General features: G+C 48.8%; 1 protein-coding gene across 2 annotated transcripts in view; it reads left to right on the forward strand.

Moving 5' to 3' along the window:
- Homer2 (homer scaffold protein 2) overlaps nucleotides 1–21,958 on the forward strand; it is a 90,381-nt gene extending 68,423 nt beyond the window's left edge. The window contains exons 4-9 of one of the 2 annotated variants that reach the window (XM_057756571.1): nucleotides 5,327–5,419; nucleotides 9,664–9,803; nucleotides 13,505–13,661; nucleotides 15,992–16,102; nucleotides 16,962–17,042; nucleotides 17,932–21,958. In XM_057756571.1, the coding sequence (XP_057612554.1) occupies nucleotides 5,327–5,419; nucleotides 9,664–9,803; nucleotides 13,505–13,661; nucleotides 15,992–16,102; nucleotides 16,962–17,042; nucleotides 17,932–18,120 (771 nt within the window). In that variant the 3' untranslated portion in view covers nucleotides 18,121–21,958. The remainder of the gene's footprint in view (nucleotides 1–5,326; nucleotides 5,420–9,663; nucleotides 9,804–13,504; nucleotides 13,662–15,991; nucleotides 16,103–16,961; nucleotides 17,043–17,931) is intronic. The other variant, XM_057756572.1, reaches the window with a different exon arrangement.
- Nucleotides 21,959–23,000: the final 1,042 nt, after the last annotated feature.

The following is a 23,000-nucleotide window of genomic DNA, read 5'->3' on the forward strand; positions in this document are numbered from 1 at the left end:
TCATAGCTGTACATCAGCACACCTTCCTACCGTACTGAGGAGAGATCTGCCGGCGGCACGGATGGAAGCGTCACCAGTTAGGAAGCTGTAGTGTACACCCAGCTCACAGATGGAAGTGGCCTGGACCAGGAAACAGTGGCAATGTCCAAAAGGATCCCATTCAGGATCTATTGTGAAGGAGGACCCAAGTAGGTGCTTCCTTTCCTAAGAGTGGCCTTGGCCATGGTGTCACCCTGGCTCCAGGCTATCGGGCTGGAGAATTTGCTGCCTTTTGTTTTGTTTGTTTTACACTTTGTCAGTTTTTCTTCTCAAGCTGCACTCAACACATCTGCGTTCATGGAAGAAAGCAGAGAGTGGTACCCAACACTCCCTGAGAAACACTGGGACAGGCGTCGCCTTTGGCTCCCCTGTCAGCCCTGGGTCCTCAGCCCACCACATCAAAATAAATAAATAGTAAAGTAGGTGGCCATAATCAGCCTAGACTGTTCTCGCTCCTCACTGTTCAGGCAACTGTGAGAGTCTGTTAAGCTAATAAAAAAGAATTTTTACTAGGCAGGCGGTAGGGTTCGGGTCTTCCAGAGCGACCCCACCCCCACCCCAAAGCAGAGGCACATAAGATCAAGCAGTAATAGTCTCATTTTTCATAAATGATGATAATTTTGATCAAAATTATTACAACTTGAGAAAATGACCTTAGAATTTAAAAAAAATATATTTGGCAGTATATTTCAGAAAACTCTGTTTTGATCTTCTTCGATCCGTGAGTAGGTGTAAGGAAATATTGTTGGCAGGATGCAGCTGCTATGGGGATTTCTTTCAGGATCAGAGAAAGAGACAGACGGACAAACTAAAAAAATCCAACATAGGGGAACTGGTGACCTGGACGTGGTGGTGTATGTCTTGAATCCCAGCACTCAGGAGGGAGAGGCAGGCAGATCTCAGTGAGTTCCTGGCCAGCCAGAGCTACCCAGAGAGACCCTGTATTTAAAAAAAAAAAAAAAAAAAAAAAAAAAAAGGAAATTGATTAAATAGTCCAGTGCATCTTTCAAGAAATATTGTACAAAAATTAAGCTAATTTAGTAGATCGTATAAATGATTGAAAATATTGAGGCCCTATTATTAATTTCAAAAGTGACGTGAGATACACAATTTCATTTCATTTTTAGAAGATGAATGCATATAGAAAGCTTACATGCTTGGTGCTTATGTCTGATGAGACCACAGGTTCTAAAAACATCTTCTGGGGCTACCGATGGCTCCGCAGGTGTAAGGACACTTGCCGCACATCCTGAGTTCAATCCCCGGGACCCACATAAAAGTGAAAGGCAAGAACTGACCGCAGAAACCATCCTGACCGCCACACGCACACACAGACGTGAAAAACTAAAGCAGCATTTCCCCAGGCTTACGAGTGTATGTGCTTTGTAATATAGTCAAGGAGAAATATTAGAAATATTAGACCCGGAGGCAGTCTCTGCCAGCGATAACTTTTTGGGAACTTCGAGCCTGCCTCTGCTCTCCCGGCAGTTGGAGGCTATGAAGGGATCGCTCTCCCCCCAGCCCCGCAGGCCTTGGACCGCTTCCAGTTTTTCATTATTGTAGATAATGCTAGGATAATGATCATTATATTGAAGGCCCCTTTTCTCATATTCTCAATTACCTTCTCTGCAGTTTCCCAGAAGCGATATCTCCGCATCAGTAGGTATGAATGTTTTTGTCACTTACAATATGTGCTTCCAAACTGCTTCTCAGTGGGGCTGTACCAAAACACGCCACCAGAAGGATCTTGCCAGCACCGGGGTTTATGATTGTATTTAGTGTGTGCTAATTTCATGGGCAAAGAACAGCACTTCATTATTTTGCTTCAAATTTCCAGCCAGGCCAAGCAACCCTCCTCAGAGATTATTTACTGTATGTATTTTTCCTCAGGAATTTTGCCATTTATCTATTGGCATTTTTATCTTGTACAAACTCTGTGAAAATATGTTTTTTTTTTCTCCTGCTGTCCTGTCCTGGCTGAGGGCTGCTGTTTCCCTTCTGAGTCAGGGGTTCTGTTTTTGTTTTTTGTTTGGTTTTGACATTGGTTTTATTTCTCCACTCAAAGGCTTTGAACTGTTACATAGTCAAACCTGTCACGTCTGTGATTTTTCTTCCATGGCCTCCAAGTTTAGACAATTTTCCTCCTAGTCCTCAAGCAGCAGTCTGATAAATGCTTATTCTGTTCGCACCCAGGCCTGGTGTTTTAAGGTTGGTCTTTCTCATGGCGGCCTTTTAGTTCATCAGGGGCTCAGCACACTTCCCCCCTTACCAAACTGAGTAATCTTCCTGTTAATGTGTGTTCCCCTCCTGCTATAAGCTTGTTCTTGTTCAGTTGACAGAGGTCTGTTCACGTGGCTCGTTCCACTCCATCCTGTATCAGCTGATAATGGTAGATCTGTTCATTCTGTTTTGTTTTTGTTATTGTTTTGGGGGTTTTTGGTTTTTTGAGATAAGCTCCCACATTATAGTCCAGGCTGTCTTAGAATTCATTGTGTATGCAAGGCTGGCTGACTTTGAACTCTCAGTAATCCTCCTGCTTCAACCTCTCAAGTACTGAGATTATAGGCATGAGCTACCATGCATAGCTTATTGTATATCTGAGCATGTAATATATTTTAAGTGAGCATTTTAAAATGTATCTGTGGGACTTCTCTTGTTTGTAAATATGTATTTTATAATTTATTTTAATTTTACGTGTATGAGTGTTTTGCCTGAGTGTATGAGCACCATCTGCATGCAGTACCTGCAGAGGCCAGAAGAGGGCATCAGAATCCCTGACACTGATAATAGAAATGGGTGTGAGCTGCCGTGTGGGTGCTGGGAACCCAACCCTGCCCTGTGGGAGATCAACGAGTACTCTCGACAGCCAGCTGTAAGCCGTCTCTTTATCCCCAATCTCCTCTTTTATTACTTTAAAACTCCCCCACACCCCGGAATTTCGTTCTTAGTTTGTGTCTATTAAATGTAAGCAGAATCCTTTACAAAATTTGAGTTCCTTTGTGGAGAGGGACCAAGTCTTTGACATGACTGTTTCCTTCTCAGTAGGCAAGAACTCTTTCATTCAGGAATAAACACACATGTACCTGGGACTGGGAAGGGGTGAAGGGGCAGTTTACCGGAAGGAGAAGCAGGGCCCCTCCCCGTCAGGGGTTCCCCAGAGAGGGAGCGGTGGTCTCCATCCCCAATGAGTCTCCTCTGTTTTAAGCAGCAGGTAAAGTGATTTTTCCTTTGACAGCTCTGGACTGGTCAAGACATGGTGAAGCCCAGTGTCTGTAGCTTGGTTAGTAGGCCTGCAGGGGGCGCAGGCTCTAACAGGAAGGATGCTCTTCTCCGCTGAGGGGGTTCGGGCTCTGGGCTTGCCAGCACCCGCTGTCTGTCGGGGTTCCCAGCGCTGCTCAGAGAAGGGATCTTGTGCTCACCCCAAATGAGCACTTGACAAAAACCCAAGAAATGTCAGGGTCGTGTAGCTTGCTGGCTTTTCTTGTTTCCCGGTGTTGCCATTTTTACCCTCCCCAATTTATAATACCAGCATTGCCTGTTAAGCCATTCTCTGCGCTAACAGCACACTGCGGAACTCTCCTCTCCCCACTGAGCTAACAGCGTACTGCAGAACTCAGTCCTCTCCCCACTGAGCTAACAGAACGCAGTCCTGTCGCCAGTCAGTGACTATGAGCCAGCAACCGATAGAATTTTCCTGTGACTTTAGGATTTTTAAAAAGAATCTTTAAATGTTTCCTTTAAATTATGTGTCTGTGTGTATCTGAGTGTGGATTTGTGCCCTGAGGGCAGTGCACAGAGATCCCAGAAGAGGGTGTTGGGTCCCCTGGGGCTGGAGTTCCAGGTGGGTGTGAGCCACCTGACATGGGCGTTAGGAACCAAATTCATGTCCTCTACAGTAGCAGTAAGTGCTCTTAACTGCTGAGCCATCTCTCTAGCCCTGGCTTTAGGATTTTTAAATTATGGAAATAATAGAGACGATATAATAATAAACACCACACATATCACCTAAATTTCAGTTTTCTAAGTATCAGTTCCTTCTCTTAGTGCTATGATCAAAGCAACCTAAAGCAGGCTTTCTTTTGTCTCATGCTTCAAGGGTGCAGTCCATCAGGGTAGGGAAGACAGGAAGTGGCTGCTGGTCCCATTGCATCTGTAGACAGGAAGCAGAGAGAATGCTGGTACTCAGCCCCTGCCACCTTTATGTCTTCTGAGACCCAGCACATAGGATGGTGTCTACGCTCAGGTTGTGTCTGTGGAAACACTTCGCAGGCAGATGTACAGAGAGGTGTGTCTCCTAGGTGGCTGCCAAGGGAGTCAAGCAGACAGTGAAGGTTAACCATCACGTTAGCATTTTGTCACATGTTGTCCCTCTTGCTGAAGCATTGAAAACCAAACTGTGTAATAATTAAAGAGCTAGTCATAGGCTGTTTATTGCATTTTTCTATTTTGTACCTGAAACTACCCCCTGCCATTTTTGGTGTTCGTTTTGTGGTTGTTGTTGCTGCTGCTTGTTGGGGTCTGATTATTTATATCAGGCTGCCCTAGACCTCTTTATTTATTTATTTATTTATTTATTTATTTATTTATTTTATTATTATTATTATTATTTTTTTTTTTTTTTTTTTTTTGGTTTTTCGAGACAGGGTTTCTCTGTGGCTTTGGAGCCTGTCCTGGAACTTGCTCTGTAGACCAGGCTGGTCTTGAACTCACAGAGATCCGCCTGCCTCTGCCTCCCGAGTGCTGGGATTAAAGGCATGCGCCACCATCGCCCGCCCCCCTAGACCTCTTTATATGACGTGAACTGGCTTTGAGATTTTCTGTCACCTCAGCCTCCCAAGTTCTGGCGGTGCAGGTGCGTGCCACCAAACCCAGCCTCGCTTTCCTTCCTCATGGCTTTAACTTTCAAGTTCTTGAGTCCCTCCCATGGCCTTTGTGGGTTTTCTCAAACTCTCAAAATAGAGCCTTTAGCGCAGGAAGGCTCTATTTCTGTGTCGCCTTTGTATTAAGTACTATTAACCAGAGGATTTAAAATGTGTGTTTCTCTTAGTTACTGCATCCAGTTAGCACCTGTAACTTTGACTCTGCTCCCAGGGTGACCGTGACTAGTTGTGTTTATGGGGGGGGGGGGAGATTTCTTATCTCTGTTTCCTTTTAATGACATATAAAGATTTTCTGCCATTTGTACAGAATTTATAGGCTTCAAATGGATACAGAATAGTAGAGGTGGCTGCTGGGTGTGGCTGGGATAAGATTAAAGTCAGTCCTGATAATTGGCCTGCATGTTCAGTTTGCAGAGAAGTTCCAGGAGGTGAAAGAAGCTGCCAGGCTAGCCAGAGACAAGTCCCAGGAGAAAATCGAGACCTCGAGTAATCATTCCCAAGTAAGTAATCTGTCCCTAAAATAAATATGGGGGTGATCAGTAATTGAGATTCCTCCTTCCTTGTCGCTCTTGGCAAGAAGTGGGTAATTTTAGCAGCAGGGCTAAAATCTGAAGGCATTTTTTAACGATTAGCCTGCTCTCAGCAAGATGAAGCGACTCGCGTTTGTGAGGCTTTGGTATTTCTCAGGCATAGTACTGGACTCTTGACAGAGAGCTGTTGATACAGTCAGAGCTGCCTGTCCCCGGGCCGCGAAGCGCTTGTGCGGTGACCGTGTTTAAAGGTCAGGGTGTAGCGCGGTGGTAGAACTCTTACTTAGCCTATTCAAGACCAGGCGTATGCCCAGCATTGCAAGGGGGCGGGGGCGGGGCTTGGTTAGTGCACACTGTCCATGTTAGGCCCATCCGGCTAGGTCAGGGGCAGTGTTGGGCTTTCTAGAATTCCAGCAACCTTGAGGACAGTCCGTTGTGAGTGGTGAGGCAGTGTTTACTGGCTGTTGGGAAGTCCACAGTGGGATGCTCTTCAGTGCTGCAGGTGCCTCCTGCTCACTAGAACAACCGCTCTCAGGGAGAGATCTCCAAGCCTCTCCCCATCTTAACAAAAGATAGGTGGGTTGTGCTTCCACCCCCTGCAAGCTAGAAGTCTGAAGAGATCTGGCTGTGCCAGGATTTGATTAGTCTGTCTGCTTTAAAATGTGATGGTAATGGCTATAAAGGACCCTGAGTACCAGAATGCCTGGTGTCTTTGTTGATGAGCAAAGGCTTGGACATCTTCTAGGTAGGAGCAGGGGTGGTTGAGCCAGACAACCTGGATATCTGCCTTGCATACTTCCGCATCAGGTGTGGAGATAGAGCCCAGAGATGCTGTGAGCCGGGGAATCCATTTCATTAACTAGGCGGTCAGAAGACATGCTAGTGATGTGGAGTTGGCGTGAGGATGATGTAAGAGCTCACTGTGTCTCAGGAGGCTGCCGGGAGTGGGGGTGCAGAGGTGGTGGTTTGGCCTGGGCAACTGTGGTGCAATGAGAAGGATTGGCCGGAGCGGGCAGCTCCCAGGAAGGATCCAGGAAGACCAGGCACACTGAAGTAGTCATGCTCACCCAACCTAGCCATGAGCCAAACAGAATTGTCAAGGCCTAGGAAGTAAGGAAAAGAGAAGGTCAGGAGCAAGAGCCCTGAACGGAGAACCCAGCAATCACTCAGGGTGAGAGAGGCCACCAGGGCACAGGCTTGTGGCTGGGGTGATCCACACGGGGGAGGCCTGGGCCTGTCTTGAGGTACATGCCCACACTGTGTCCTGGGCTTGCCATAGTAAAAGACACTCCGGGTGGGTTTATGGGATAGAATCTATGCCAGGCCTCAGATGGACAGGAACTTTCCTGGACCTTTCTTAGTAGTCCTTAATCCAAGTGACAGTTTGACTTAGTAGAGTATCTTGAGTAATCACACAGGCTGAGTTCTTGAAATGGAAATGTGGGTAGAAATTATAGACATTCTCTCTCTCTCTTTTTTAATTTAGTGTTTAAATTAAAACATGCGTATGTGTATCTGTATGTCACATGTTGGGGAGTGGCCGAGAGAGCAGTGGTATCAGGTCCACAGGAACCGGGTGTTTGCGGGCTGTTAGAAGTCCCTTATACACATGCTGGCAATTGCCCTGGGGTCCTCTGGAAGACTAATGTGTATCTTGACCACCGAGCCAGCTCTCCAGCCCCCATGCCCCATGCATATTTAAAGCGACAGAAATGGTTCCTGGGATAGAGAATTCTAACACACTGTCTTTTTCCGAATACCACATTTTATAGTGATATCTTTAAATTTAAACATCTGAATTTATCTAAAAGATTTTGCTTTAAGATTATCTTGTTAAATAAGTGTGCCTAATAAGATATTAAGTAGAAATGAGGTTTCATCTCTTAAGCCTTAGTTTTTATCCATCCTCGTTGGTGTGTCGGTGTCTGTTTTCAACAATCAGCCGCTGCTCTTCCTGAATCTTTCCCACAAATGAACACTCTAACCACGTAGTTGAAAATTGTTATGCAGTCAGATTACAAAGACACTTAGAGGTTTCATGCATGTGTGAGAGCAAAAGAGATACAGCATAGCTTGCTGTCGAGAAAGCAGTGAAGCCGGCCCGCTCTCAAGCTAGGGTTGCAGCTCAGGAGCATGCCGAGCACAAGGCCCTGAGTTCCCACCCCGTCACCAGAGAACAAGCCACACCTGTGTGCTGTGCCACCATGGAAGGATAGGTCAGTAGTATTTGAAAATGTGTGTTTTTAGTATACTTCTCTAGTACATTTTTTGTTACTCCTTTTAACCGTTGACAAAAATACTTTGTAAGTCACGACTGTTTCCTGTTGGCTTCCAGTATTTCCTTTGAAAACTGCTTTACCGCCCAGGCAATATTCCAGTTTGTATCATGACGTATCCCTTTCGCCTCTTACGATCTGGGGCAGCTAGTTGTTTTGTTTTGTTTTACTCATTAACATAAATACCATGGCTGTAAGCATTCCTGCCCGTCTGTGAGCATCTGATCGTTCTCTGCAGGATAAATTTCAGAGATGGAAACTTGACTTTCCTGTCCCACGCCTCACTAAGAAGATTTGTTGATTTGACAAGTTGTATACTATTTAAATATGTAATGCAATATTTTTATTAATTCTTTGAGAATTTCATACAATAGATTTTGATTATATTCACCCCCCCCCGACTCTTCCCATATCCACCCCCACCTACCCTCCTAACTTCTGACCTTTCTTTCCCTCTCCCTCCCTCCCTCTCCCTCCCTTCCTCCCTTCCTCCTTCCCTTCCTTCCTCATTTACTTTATTTCTTTCTGTAACCCACCAAGTCCAGTTTCTGCTGCCCTTACACTTTCGGATGTGAGATTATCTACTGGGGCGTGGCTGACCTACCAGGAGCCACACCCTTAAAGAAAACTCAATCTCCCTCCTCCACAAGCCACCACCTCTCAGCAGCTCCTTAGTTAGGGATAGGGGCCCCTGAGCCCCACCCTCCATGTCAGACTCTTGACTGGCTTGATCATATGCAAGCCTTGGTCAGACAGCCACGGCTGCTGACTTTAGATACTTGGATGTATACTGAATCATGAACCTCAGTGACCAGTTGTTTTGTTATGGCCCCTACTTCTGTTCCCTGTCCCATGTTTTCAAGGAAATCCAAGATATCTGAATACATCCAAAGATATCTCAGTGTATAATTCTAAAAATTGAGGAGTCTTGGGCCAGCGAGACGGCCCAGCGGGTAAGAGCACTTGCCGTACAAGCCCGATGGACTGAATGACGTCAGTTGAGTCCAGGGACCCTGCAGCTCCTGGAAGTTGTTCTCTGGCTCCACATATGTATTTGCTTGTGCGCGCTTGTGTGCGTTTGCATGTGTGCACACCCCACACGCATGTACATAAAATCTTAATTTTAATTTAAAAAATGACTCAAGAAAAGATATTTAAATTTCACTTCCAGTGCCTACTGCGTATATTTTCCCTGGGGTTTCATTTGCATTTTAATTTTGTTTATGGTTTCTGTTTTGTAATGCAGAAATTTAAGTTAGTCAGGTTTATACATTATTCTCCTCGTGCTGCCTTTAGTTGCCTTCGTGCCTACTGGAGGCTAAATAGGATCTCAGATCTTATTCAAGACTAGATGAAGTTCTTCCTCCTGGTGGCTTGGTTTATTACAAAAAGACACTTCAGGATATTCATAAGGATGCTAAGCAGTATTGAAACCCGCAAACACCATATCGGTTCCTGTGTTTTTAATAAATGTGTTGATCTACCTCTCCTAGCCAGGAGCTGTACATTGTCTCTGTTTCTGATACTTTCTGTGGCCTCAAGGATTTGCTACTGCAGGGGCTCATTATTGTATGTAGCAATCCCTTTGACAATTGTAACGTCTGTGCTGGGGTATTTCAGGAGACTGGACATTCAAGCTTGGCAGAGCTTGAACACAGGAAACAGGAACATAAAGTCTGAATTAAAAAAAATCTGTGAGTGGTGGCCCCAGGTCTTATCTCATCAGTAAATTGCAGGCTTTATGAACTTCCTGTGGCGTGTTCACTTCAGGCCCTGGGATTGGTTGTCTTGGTCAACCTTTGTGCTGACTAGTCTACACTGCATTCTGGTTCAAGGACTCGGTTTGTCCAGACTCAAACACCTATTTTCTCATTATGCCTAATTTGCTGCCAATATAAGGACAAGCAGTAACATGTGAAGATAATTTACTTTGGCCAGGAATCTGGGTGTGAAACCCCGTCTTCCACTCAGGCATCCAGCGTCAACGGAACGGACGATGAAAAGGCCTCACATGCCAGCCCGGCCGACACACACCTCAAGTCTGAGAATGACAAGCTGAAGATCGCGTTGACACAGAGGTGAGGCTGCTTCCCGACCCACACCCCCTCTTCTTTAGGCTCTGTATTTCCTGGAGGTCTTTCCTGCTGGGCAGGGTGTCGGGAGCTGGAAGAGAAGACTGTCCTGCTCCGTGCCTCAGTTTACCTCCTGGTCGGAGGACGAAGACCGGTTGATGCCGCCGACCAGTGGCAGTCAGTATGGATGAGTGTGTCAGCATGAGCCAGTGTGTGTGGAGGATATAGCTATGTGTGAATGCGTGCAAGGGAGTCTGTGTTTTGTTTGTGAAGAGGAACCTTTGACATTTATTCATCTTCGACAAGAAAGAGTTAAACACCCCAGAGAAGTCTATAAAACCCTAAGAAACATCAGCTGTCTTTGAAAAGCCCTCGACCACACTCTCAGGTGTGCCGTGCCTTCCTGTTACCTCCGGGCTTCAGATCTAGGCGAAAATGTCCTTCAGTTCTGCTTAAAAAAAAATTCTAAAATCATGAAAAATAATATGAGATCACACAAAATAAATAGCATTCCTAGGATAATATTTGGAAAAGAGGTTTCCTTTATAAAATTAACTGGAGCCAGGCGGTGGTGGCGCACGTCTTTAATCCCAGCACTCAGGAGGCAGAGGCAGGAGGATCTCTGTGAGTTCAAGGCCAGCCTGGTCTACAAGACCTAGTTCCAAGACAGGCTCCAAAGCTACAGAAAAACCCTATCTCGAAAAACCAAAATAAATAAATAAATAACTGGAAAACGTTGGTGAGTAATGTCTAGGATTGCACTGAGCACGTGGTTATTGTTGTTTTGAAACAGGGTACAAGTAAGCCCTGACCTCACTCTGTAGCTCAGGGTAGTCTTAGACCCCTGGTCTTCCTGCCTCGGCTTCGCCAGTGCTGGGATCATAAACGCCTCTCTCTTTAAAGTGATTTCTGAGGGTCACAGATGAAAAAAATTAATACGAAGATATGTTACTTCTTGTCTTTAAAAATATTTATGGGGGAAAAAGAGGGGAAAAGTGTATGGAGATGAGAAAGATGGTTCAGCAGCTGAGCGCTTGCTGTTCTCACAGAGAAGTGAGTTCCGTTGCCAAAGCCCACGCTGGTGGCTCGTGATTGCAGGGAACCTAGCACTTCATTTGGCCTCTGAGAGCCCCGGCACACATGTGACACACACATACACGAATAAAACCACAGATCCTTAAAAATATTTGTCGTTAACACGTCGTACATATTTATTGCATATGTGAATATAACGTGCTGATAAAATCAGAGACAGCGGCCCCTTCACTTCAAACACAGGCACTTTCAGCCGAGAAGGGGTAAGAAGCCCGGGTTGTTCACAAGGTTTTGGTCTCTTCTAAGTGGTTCTGTCCGTTAGCATGATCCCAATACTGACACCAAGAAGTCTTAAGATGTCAGACGACAACACAAGCTACCCTTGTGTTTCCGGGTCTTCAGGACTGGCTTGACACCTTCAGAATTACTCTGCGCACCTAGCTGAGGAGATGCTCTGTCTCCTGTCATGGCTAAGAGGGCTCTCTGCTCTCTCCAGACTTCCCCATGTCAGAGGCGGATCACCTTCAGGCCCGGCCCGTCTAACTTCCCCGCTGGACTGTTGAGGAAACTAGATGCAGTTAGTAAAGTGACTCGGTGCCCGCGGTCCCGGGACTGCCGTGTTTGCACTTACCTCTGCAGATAGTCTCCGCAGCCCGCCGCAGCCCAGCTGGAGACCCCAAAAGGGCTGTCATTCATTGCCGCCAGCATCCTGGCTGCCATATGGAACTTAATTCCTGTGAGCTGACCTAGAAATTCCAGAAAGCACAGGAGACTTTTCAATCCCACCTTCTGCGTCTGGATGCCACCTCTTTTTAGATGCTTCAAAGACAAAGCTGACCAGTCCTCCTTTCTCACCTATTTTTGGTTATTTAAGTCACAGTGGGATGTCCAGATGAAAATATTCCAATCCCAAAAATAAATGTTTTAAATCCGAGTTCAATGTAAAGAAAGGTAAAGGAATAGCCATGAAGCCATTCCCCTAAATTGTCACTTAGCTGACACTCATCACCTCTCAAACTCATCAGATAAAAACATTTTGCTGGGATTTTTTATTCAATGTGTCACATTTAAAGCAGAGAGCATGCATTTCCCAATCACATCATAGATTCATGAGGCAGTAGCTAGAAAGATAACATATGGCTCGGATATAGTGTATTTATCCAAATTTTTTCTTTCAGTCATTAGAAAATGGGCATTTCTCTGCTGGGCATAAATTCTCTTTGTATATGTGTGTGCATGTTCCTGTGTGCAGGTGTGCATGCATTTGAGGGGGGAGGGAGAGGGAAAGGGAGAGAGAGAGAGAGAGAGAGAGAGAGAGAGAGAGAGAGAGAGAGAGAGAGAGAGAGAATATGTATGTGAAGGCCAAAAGTCAACTTTGTATGTTGTTCCACAGAAATCATCTCCCTCGGAGACAAACATGGAATTACTGTGTCTGTCGAGAGCGAGACTGACTTTCTGCATGTGTCTGTGTGTCTGAGGCATGTGCACGCATGTGGGTGGCATGCACCTATGTGTACTTACAGGCACCAGAAGGGGATGCTGGCATTTTCCTCTGTCACTTCTCACCTTAGTTTTTGAGTCAAGGTTCCTTGATGAAACCAGAAGCTCCCCATTCAGCTGGGCTGGCTCACCATCCAGTCTCTGTGATGCGTCCCTCTCTGCCCCTCAGAGCTGGGATTGCATGTGGCCACCTATGCCCAGCTTTTCCATGGGTGCTGGGGATTTGAACTCTGGTCCTCTGAGCTGGCATTGCAGGCACATGTGGCCATCTATGCCCAGCTTTTTCATGGGTGCTGGGGATTTGAACTCTGGTCCTCTTGCTTTTACAGTCATTACTCTTATCGGCCCCATTTTTGCTGTTCTTTTTTGTTTTAAGACAGGGTCTCCCTGTAGCTCTGGCTGCCCTGGAACTTGTTCTGTAGACCATGATGGCCTCAAACTTGTAGCGATCCACCTGCCTCTGCCTCTCCAGTGCTGAGGTTAAAGGCGCGCATCACTATGCCTGGCTCCCGTTTTGTTTGTTGTGATTTTTTTTTTTTTGAGGTGGGATCTCTCATCCAACCTAGAGGTCATCAATCATCTGGGCTATACCGCCAGCAAGTCCCAGAGATCCTCCTGCCTCTGCCTCCCAGCATGGGGGTTACAGACGTGTGCGCTACATCATGTTATAAATCAGACTCGGCCCCTCATGCCCATGTGACAAGCGCTTTGTAGACGAAGCTGTCACTCCACCCATCAGCAGAACTTTCTATGGCCTTGTCCTGTCCGGCTCTGCTCCATCACGTGAGGTCACACTCCGTGCTGGACTCTAAGACAGAAATGAAAGGGGACGAAAGGGTATGATGGCCAAGAGAACCTGGATTCTCATTGTTGGGAGGGTCTTCTCCAAGCACAGAAATCAAAGGTGAAATAGGAGGCTCTTAAGGATGGAGCTATCCTGGCCCCTGTTCAAGGCAACTCTTTAAGAAAATGGCTGGGTCAGGGGACATGTTCACACTAGAGAGAGACTCCAGGCCCCCTTGGCAGTTGGTGTTGGCTGCAAGACATGAGTCCAAGCTTCCTTTGGGTGAGCGGAGGGGTGGCAGAGTTCCCGTTCCCCAGCAAATGGAGGTGCAGGGTGACGGACACCTGACACCGCTCCTAATCTCTGCTGTCACCTGTCACCCCTACAGTGCTGCCAATGTGAAGAAGTGGGAGATTGAGCTGCAGACCCTGCGGGAGAGCAACGCCCGGCTGACCACAGCCCTGCAGGAGTCGGCGGCCAGCGTGGAGCAGTGGAAGAGGCAGTTCTCTATCTGTCGTGATGAGAATGACCGACTCCGCAGCAAGGTGGGCTTCAGCAGGACCGGGGGCCTGGCCAGCCGCAGTGGCGGCCGGAGACGGATCACTGAAGGCCCTGGGCCTCTCTCCTTTTTCGCCTCTCTCTCTCTCTGTGCCCTCACCCCACGGGCAGGAGAAGACATTTTTATCTCCTCCTTGAACATCTTCCTTTCTTAGTAGGACGTCGATGATGTAAGTTATCGACTTTGAATTTCCATTGCTAAGGAAGAGATGAGTGAACCAGACTCCCTCTCAAGAGTTCCCCCATATTCCTCCCAGGCTGTCCTTTGCTGTAGGTGACCTTCCCTTAGTGTCTGTGGCTTGGGCTCTCCAGTGGAGGAAAGGGAAGCCAAGGGTAAATGAGAAAATTGATTAGAATGCTGAGGAGTCTATTTGCACAGAAACTCTGTTCCCATCCAAATCATTATCTCCAAAAATAGAAATTTGAAAGCAAAAAGAGGAATCTATGTTGAAAGAGGAGAAAGATGGGTGCCAACTGTGTAATGCTTTCTGTTGTCCCACTTTGATGACTGGGGGTTTAAATTTGCTCAAAGTTTCCCTGTAACCAACCCTGTGGTTGGTCTCCTCTGTTCTCCTGTGGCATTGATCCAGTAGTTTGGGGCACTCAGAGATGCCCCTGTAGAGGCTCTCAGGTTTCTGTTCAGACTGTACTAGGTATGAGCCCAGAGGGCTTCAGAGAATACTCTGTAAGTGCAGGGTTTGGGGGGACCTGTCCCTTGGCCCTCATGTGCCCCTCTCCCTGACCGGCCTATGCAGAGCCACTGAGGTGGAGCCCCATGATGTCACCTTTGTTGAGTGCTAATTGCCCACAGAGTCCCTCGTGCCCTTTTTCCATCCCTGCGGTGAGGATGCTGACAGTCGGGGCGCTGGGCCAGTTGCTGAGTTGTGTGTTCCTATCTGAGCCTGAGTTGGTCTGACTGCTGGAGGGATGGATCACTCCTGTTTAAGCAGAGATGTTTTTCTAACTCTGGTCATGATAGCCAAATGCAGTGCTGAGGTGTGGGGTAACATCACCAGAGCCCAGAGGAGTGGGGTAACATCACCAGAGCCCAGAGATGAGGGGTAATGTCACCAGAGCCCAGAGGTGTGGGCTAACATCACCAGAGCCCAGAGGTGTGGGCTAACATCACCAGAGCCCAGAGGAGTGGGGTAACATCACCAGAGACCAGAGTTGAGGGGTAATGTCACCAGAGCCCAGAAGTGTGGGCTAACATCACCAGAGCCCAGAGGTATGGGGTAATGTCACCAGAGCCCAGAGGTGTGGGGTAATGTCACCAGAGCCCAGAGGTGTGGGGTAACATCACCAGAGCCCAGAGTTGAGGGGTAATGTCACCAGAGCCCAGAGATTAGGGGTAACGTCACCAGAGCCGAGAGTTGTGGGGTAATGTCACCAGAGCCCAGAGATGAGAGGTAATGTCACCAGAGCCCAGAGGTGTGGGGTAACATCACCAGAGCCCGGGAGGGCGTGGGCCTCCCTAGCATGAGCTCTTTGGGTGCTGGCTTCAGGCTGGCAGTAGAAGTTGGGATTGTTAGTGTCAGGGGGCTGAGGGTTCAGGTCCTGAGGGCTGGTGCGGCCACTGCTGGGAAGAGGCCTCCTGTCAAAGACTGGCATTGTCTGGGTGTAGCAACTCAGGGTGTCTGCTGTGGGTTGTATGTTGGCTCCGCTCCTGCCTTCCACTCCGCACACACATTCAGGTTTCCAAGAGACGGTGAGCAACTGATGACGGTGTCAGTATTGAGGGCTCTGTACGCCCCCTCTGCCTGGTTAGCCCTTTTGCAGGGTCAAGCCCACAAGATGATGCAGCCCTGGGTTGTACTAGGTCATCTTGTAGATGACACCCCCATACACTGCTCCCCAGGCAGGACCCTGCTGTGTCTCAGTGCGTGGGGTCACCTTGGCATGCGGCGATTGAGATATCTTTGACTTCCTGTCCAGTAGCGTCGCTAAATTCCGCTGCCCTCTCAAATCCTTGAGATGAAACCAAGCAATTCTGAACGTGATCAAAGCGATACCAATGCCATTCTTGGGGAAAGCAGATCAGTTCAGGGGACCTCCGGCCTGTGACAGATCCATAAAGCAATCCTGAACCCTGAACCTACTCCTGTGTGGTCATAAAGAAACCCAGAAGCCCAGCACGTAGGCCGCGTTTCATGACGTACTGACCCTGGCCTCAGGCAAGCAGAGCCAGACGGCTCAGGGGAGCTGCATGGTACCTGTTTGTGGAAAGTAGGGAAGTGGGGTAGCCTATACCTCATTTGAGACGAAAGCACAAAAGAGGTCTTGGCGAGCTTGTGCTTAAACTTTCGTGTTCTTTAAGATCGAGCAGCTGGAAGAACAGTGCAGCGAGATAAACAGGGAGAAGGAGAAGAACACCGAGCTGAAGAGCAGGATCGAGGAGCTGGAGTCCGAGCTCCGGGAAAAGGAGACGGTGAGTTAGGAGCTCTGGGGGCCTTGGCAACCCCAGCCTTGCATGGTGACCTCTGTGATCTCTGTTCAAAGATACGACAGGTGACCTGGGACCCCTTGGGCTGCCTGGACAGAGAACCAGGACTCGCACCCTGACTCAGCTTCTCTGGAGCCAAACCTTCATGCTGCTGCCCCTTGCTTGTAGCATGACTCTCTGGAGAGAATTGAGGGTGGCGGGTGTGGCTCCGAAGGTAGAGGGCTAGCCTGGCACTCATGAAGTCTCGGGGTTTGATCCCCGGTACCTCGTAAAGCCACCATGGTGGCACACACCTGTAATTCCAGAACGTGGGTGTAGAGGCAGGAAGATCAGTTCAATGGCCGTCTTCACTGAGGCTAGCCTGGGATACCTAAGAGGCTCTCTGGGAAGGAAGAAAAGAGACAGGAGACTTAGCAAAAGCCCCACACGGTGTTAAAGATGACCCGCCAGTAGAAGGGGCGTTTGGAGCCGACCTCACGTAATAGAATGTTCATTCTACAGTCATTTGTGTTTTGGGAGGGAGAAAGTTAAGCCCACAACACTAGAACATGGACAAGTTAACAAAACCGCCCTAGGCCTCAGTTTTCCCCACAACAGAACAGCAATGTCCGTGGGTACAGATTTCATGCGATGATCCATCTAAGATACTACACCCTGAGGGTCATCAAGGCTTCAGAAGAGCGCCCGCTCATCGTTGTTCATGTGAGCAAGACAGGCTCTGGGAACAGCACCTGCTACTGCACACACAGCTCCAGCAATGTCCGAGAGAGAGAGAGAGAGAGAGAGAGAGAGAGAGAGAGAGAGAGAGAGAGAGAGAGTGTTTAAAACTGTCTGTCTCCCCCAGGAGTTGAAAGACCTCCGGAAACAGAGTGAGATCATACCTCAGCTCATGTCGGAGTGTGAATACGTCTCTGAGAAACTAGAGGTAAGGGGTGTGATTGTGTGATTTGGTCCCGAGGTGATAGGCATATCCCTTATCTCTCCACTCTCCTTCAGTTATGTATCTAGGAGGGTCAAGGGTGGATTTCTCCTTATAAAAAAAATGCTAGTGTGTCACAAGCACCCCTGGGGGCTGCCTCCCCAGTGTTAGGTTTTTGGTTTTCCCATTTACACGAAGGGTCTTGTGCACAACCAGAGTGTGGGTGACTGTTTCCTCGCCCACAGAAAAATCCCTGCAGAACCACAGCTGGTCAGGAGGGAACAGATGTGTACCCCGTTTGTACAGGGTTGGGGACAAGGCCACCTTGGCCTCTCCCTGGCCTGTGACTTTGGGTACTGACCTTCGACCTGCACCAGCTTCCTGGTCTTTCTTCACCCCTAGGTGTCCCTTTGATACACACATGGGACACTTTACTGAAGTACACAACCCCAGAACTGTGTCGATAACCAGTTTCTGGGCACAGGTTCAAGAAAGTCGTAGTTCATGCCCACAGGATAAAGCTCTTCTTCTATGGCGTTAAGCGTCCTCCCTCACAAAGGACTGGTGGCCAGCTAGAGGCCAAGGAGTGCTCTCGTGGGGCCAAGGAAGCAAGCCACGTCCCCTGTGTTCTGGCTTTGGTAGGATATAACGAAAGGCGGTCTCTGCCGACCGCTCCAGGACTGGGGCCCAGATTTCCAATCTTCTCTGCTAGAGTCTGTGGGAAGCCCTTAGAGTAGAATTTGCAGTCTGCATTTCTGCTCGCTGCTTGAGGTGTTCAGGCAGGTGTTGGTCACCTACCCCTTTGACTCCCCTCCTGGAGAACTGTCAGGACTGACGTCTTGAGTGGCAGCTCCATCCTCCATCTTCCAGACCCTTCTCCCTCTTGTCTCGCCAGGCAGCCGAAAGAGACAATCAAAACTTAGAAGACAAAGTGCGGTCTCTAAAGACAGACATCGAGGAGAGCAAATACCGACAGCGCCACCTGAAGGGGGAGTTGAAGAGCTTCCTGGAGGTGCTGGATGGCAAGATCGATGACCTCCATGACTTCCGCCGAGGACTCTCCAAGCTGGGCGCGGATAACTAGGCCAGGCCAGGCCATGAGTGGCGAGTGTGTGTGTGAGGTGAAGTAGGCGTAGGACATCCTCCATTTGTGTCGCTTCTGCCAGCGCAGGTGCATCCTGTCTGTCTCCAGACCAGTCGTGCCGTCCACCCAGTCCTCCCGGATAGAAACTCTCGCTTCTCTGGCCTCGTGAGGTGTGGGCGACTGGAAGCTTCTGACTCAGGAATCCAGAACTCGGTCTACCTTAGCCGTTTACGCAGTCAGGCAGGGATGTTTATATCTTTTTTTTTTTTTTTTTTAAGGGCTGTTGCAACCCTATGAACTGGGTGGGTAGGGGAGTATTTTCTAATCCAACTATCAATATCCTTTACAACAGGCCGCTGGGCGCCTTCTACTGAGTAGCATTCAGGGTGTGTGACTCTCGGGCAGATTCTAGTCCATGGGGTACGTGAGGGGATCATCCCCCCGCCCCCGTCTGCAGTTTGATGCTTCAGCCGATGTATCTAACCTTTTGACGTTGTGATACAGTTTCATCATCCGTAAAGTTCACACTCAAGGATTGGCTTACCCACAGAGAAATAATTGTCAAAAAAAAAAAAACACCTTACAATGTTTTAAGTCAATTTACTATTTAGTGTTGGAGCACATTCTTGGTTATCCTTGGCTACATGTGACCCTCAGACTGTAGGTCAGGCGTCCCTTCTTGAAAGGAACCATTTAGTGGAAACTTTACCAGAGGGAAGAAAACCCAGAAGTTTTGGGGTGTACCTACAGACAGGAACTCACCTGTATCCACTGTGCCCCATCTTCCCCCGATTACTACGGTTGTGGCAATGTTTCTTTTCTTGTGTTTCTTTTTTTGTTTTGTTTTTGTTTTTTGTTGGTGGTTGGTTGGTTTTTGTTTTGTTTCTATTTCGGGGCGTCTGCTTACGCTGTGGGAACTGATGCAGGAGTATGCTTAGCATAGTGCTGGGCACACCACAGGTGCTTAATAAACATTTGTTCAATTAAACATATATAATGCTTTAATCGGATCCCACAGCAGAGTTCAGGCCCTTGTGGAATCATGCACCATCTTCCCTGGGCTGAAGAGATGGCCTGCAGGGAATGCAGTCTGCTGCAGGCAAACCCAGACATGGCTCTGAGGAGGGACACCGGCAATGGAGTGACTCTCCTGCAAGGTGCCCAGCCGTGATCCCCATAGAGGTCATTGCCATGGGACTACCTTCTCTTCTAGGCAGAGCGCCTGTAGTCTGAGGCTTCTAGGATCCTGGGAGAGCCTGGGATAGGAGCTGCCACGGGCCTAGAAGCCCGGCCGGGTTCCCACAATGGGCTTGGACAACCGAGATGTCCTACAGGCCATGAGGGTAAGAGAGCCGCTCAGGTGGCAGCCCTTGGCCGTGGTGACAGAGCAGCTCTGCTCTGCCCGGTCTGCCTTCCCTTAGGTCCTGCTAGGGAAGGACCTGGAGCCCTAGAGCTATCCTCTCACAGACTTCTTGGTGGGGCCATTGGGCACTGAGGTCCACCCACAGGCATCCATCCTTAAGAGAGATGCCCATGGGATACCCTTCCAAATGCCCAGGTCAAGGGGAACTTTGGTATTCCCTAGCTCTCTAAGAACCCTCTAGATATGAATTCACTCAGTTAGGAATTCGTCCTCGTGACTTTGCATGAACTCTCTCATTCATGCCGACAGCCTGAGGAAGGGGCCAGGCTGGCTTGTCCACCCCCCCGGGCCCCGTGGTGACTTCCAAGCCCTCATCTTTCCCTGCTGTAGCAGTCACTCTGGTCATGGAACTCTATTGGGATGGGAAAGGAAGGAAGGCTGGCAATATGGAGTGCTGAGGTGTGTTAAAGGGGACCCGTCAAATTGTGGTGTCTTGTGCAATGGGAGTGGTCACATGTGATGTAATTCACCCCAGGGTGTGACTGGCTCCGCCTTCCCCTGCAGCTCCCAATAGTTCTTGTCAGTAGCAGCTCGTGCTGGTCCACTAGGGAACAAAGACTGCGCTGGCTCTGACCCAACCTGGGTAGGGGCTCTCATCTTAGACCATCTTGGCCTCCCGATCTGTCAGCAGCCTGGGCACATGGCTGCCCAGGAGTAGCAGATGCCGGGATCCTCATCTTGGGCTTCACAGGTACATAGACGTAGACATGTAGAAGGAGCTCTTGGCTGGCGAGGGTGTGAGCTGGCGACAGGGCCGTATGAACATAGCTGCTAAAGCCCCTTCTTCGTCCGCATGGCAGTGACTTCCAAAAGCGCTGAAAATGGAAATGCAGAAAGTTCTGGAAGTCAGTACCACAGTGGGCTGAGTCCATGATCCTTGCTGTGAGCCATTGAAGAGTCTGGCAGCTTCTCGTAGCCAGCAGGTGGGGAAACGAGAGTTTTGGGGCATCCCCCAAACTGCCACAACCCAGGAGCCTGAGGGCCTAGGGACCTCTCGCAGGGTGATTTAGGCTCCGCAGCAAACATGTGTGAGACTAAGCACTGAGCTTCCCCTCCACGTGCTTTCTCTAAAGAGCTCATGTCTCTTCATCTGCTCTCTTTTTAAGAACAGTCGTGACCCAGAAACAGCCTGGGTGGTCAACAGGAGGCTGGCCCCGAATACAACCTCCAGCCCTGCAAAAGGTAGGCTCTGTACAGAGCAGATGAGTCACTAATTGTCCAGTCTCCGCTCGCATTGATGTGGCATGCTTCCAGTTGTTGTGACGTCTGGCCCAGCCCTGGGACTGTCATCATGACCTCAAACCCTGTGCAGGTGCAGTGAGCTGTTGGCTCCCGGCGATTACTGCCGCGTTATGCCGCCTCTGAACCAGGTGTCCCCTGAGCTCTCCTGACAACTCGAGAATGGCAGTCTGTGCCTTGCTTAGCTGGCTCTCTGCAGCCATTTACACGGGGCCTTAAAAAAGGCCAAGGAAAACTCAGAGAACCCTTTAACCGTAACCCGTGTGCATTTCTGACTTAAGGCTGGTAGGGACAGGACCTGCTTCTGGGGCCTCAGGAATGTAACTAGAAGCACAGATTGGGAGAGCCACACAGAGCCCGTGCTAGCCCTCAGATCATCCCCAAGAGCTGTCCCTGTAGACCTCCAGTGGGGGAGAGAACTTGGCAAAGATCATCAACAGGAAGCGGAGGCAGAGAGGCGTGCCCAGGGGACCCCAGCTGTGACCAGCAGCATGGGCTCTTGGGTCTCTTGGACCTTGGTCCACTGTTCTCAGAACCATATGTGGTTCTCCTTTGATGTTTCTTAGATGCCAAGAAGAAATAAATACTCGTCTGCCCTAGTAAAAACACACTGTATTATTTCAGTGTGTGTCCACAGCACGGGACAGCTGGCAGGGGACTGAGGCCCATCACGCTTCCGCTCACCAGACATAGCGAGGCCTGTTTCTGAATGGTTCTGGTCTGTAGGGAACTCTTCAGTAACCTCTGTGCTCTGAGAGGCCAGTTTGGTAGAACACAGACTGGCTTTAAGTTCTCTACTGATGGTTTTCATGGGTGCACACTCATCTTTTTCAAGAGGCAGCAGGCCTTTGACTGCGGGGACAGAAACGGTGTTCCGGCCAGGAGATGGTCAGTCCAGATGAGCCACAGCTGGGGAGGCGCTGCTTGCCCAGTGCTTAGAGTAGTTTGCATGCATGAGCTGCACGCAGGGGCAGCTGCTCTCCCGCCTGCAGGTTCCACAGCCGCAGCCTTCAGCTATGTGATGGGCAGCATGTACTGCATTGGATGAGAGACATCAAAAAAAGGATGGTGTGTCATATAGTCCGTGAGTAGCCTTAAAGCATCGTGTCCACTTTGCGGGGGCTCTTTTCCTATAGACAAATCCCCTCTCCTGCAGACCCCAGGGCAACTGCGAATGAGACCCAACTTGAACCTCAGGTGTAGCCAGGCGCAGTCGTTTTTTGTTTTATTGTTTGGTTGGGTTTTTTTTTTTTTTTTTTTTTTTTGGAGACAAGGTTTCTCTATAGCTTTGGAGCCTGTCCTGGAACTAGGTCTTGTAGACCATGCTGGCCTCGAACTCACAGAGATCCGCCTGCCTCTTTTCTCCCAAGTGCTGGGATTAAAGGCGTGATCCACCACCGCCCGCCTGGTATCATGTGCATTCTTGGAAACGAGGTGACCTGATAGGAGCTCCCCTTCAGAGAGCGCCAGCCGCTGCTGTTTGCTAAGAACTGACAGTGAGTCACTAAAAATTATGATCAAAATTCAGGGGGACCCCATTGGACTTTGAAGCACTTGCAACACAAACCGGAACCTTTCCAGTCAACGTCCCTCTGTACATATTTTGAGTGGTAGGCATGATTTAAATAGACCAAGACTTCTGAGTACGTGGCTTCCCAAAAAAAATAGACGATATTCTGGGGACAGTGGGTGTGACGGCATGGAGCAGAGCCCTGAGCAGAAGTATGAATTACTTACATGTCTTTTCCTTACACCTTCCCTCTTTAAAATCAAATCTGGCAAGAATTCCTACTGTGTCAAATGTCCGTGTGTGTGTGTGTGTGTGTGTGTGTGTGTGTGTGTGTATGTGTATGTATATGTCTGTGTGTCTGTCTGTGTGTGTGCACACACATTGGGGAAGACAGCCTGATGGAAAGCCGGGGTAACACCTAGGAGAGATCAGCTACAGCTCTGTAACCAGAAGGCATCTTGCAGTATTTCTGGCGGTGATGCTGAATGTTCTGGACTCTGCTTACAAGGCCTTGTGGGTCTCAGACAGTGCAGCCCTTGCTGCAGAGTGGCCTCTGGGCCACAGGGACCCCTCCAGCAGCCCAGATGGGCCACAGTGGAGTCCACGCTTGTGCACTTTGTCGAGAGATTGGCAGGAGACTGATGTTTCACAGCTGTTGGGGATATGATGCTGTCTCCACCCTCCCCTCCCCCTCCCCCATACCACTTT

This window comes from Chionomys nivalis, chromosome 23 (assembly GCF_950005125.1).
Source record: "Chionomys nivalis chromosome 23, mChiNiv1.1, whole genome shotgun sequence".
Classification (NCBI taxonomy): Eukaryota; Metazoa; Chordata; class Mammalia; order Rodentia; family Cricetidae; genus Chionomys; species Chionomys nivalis.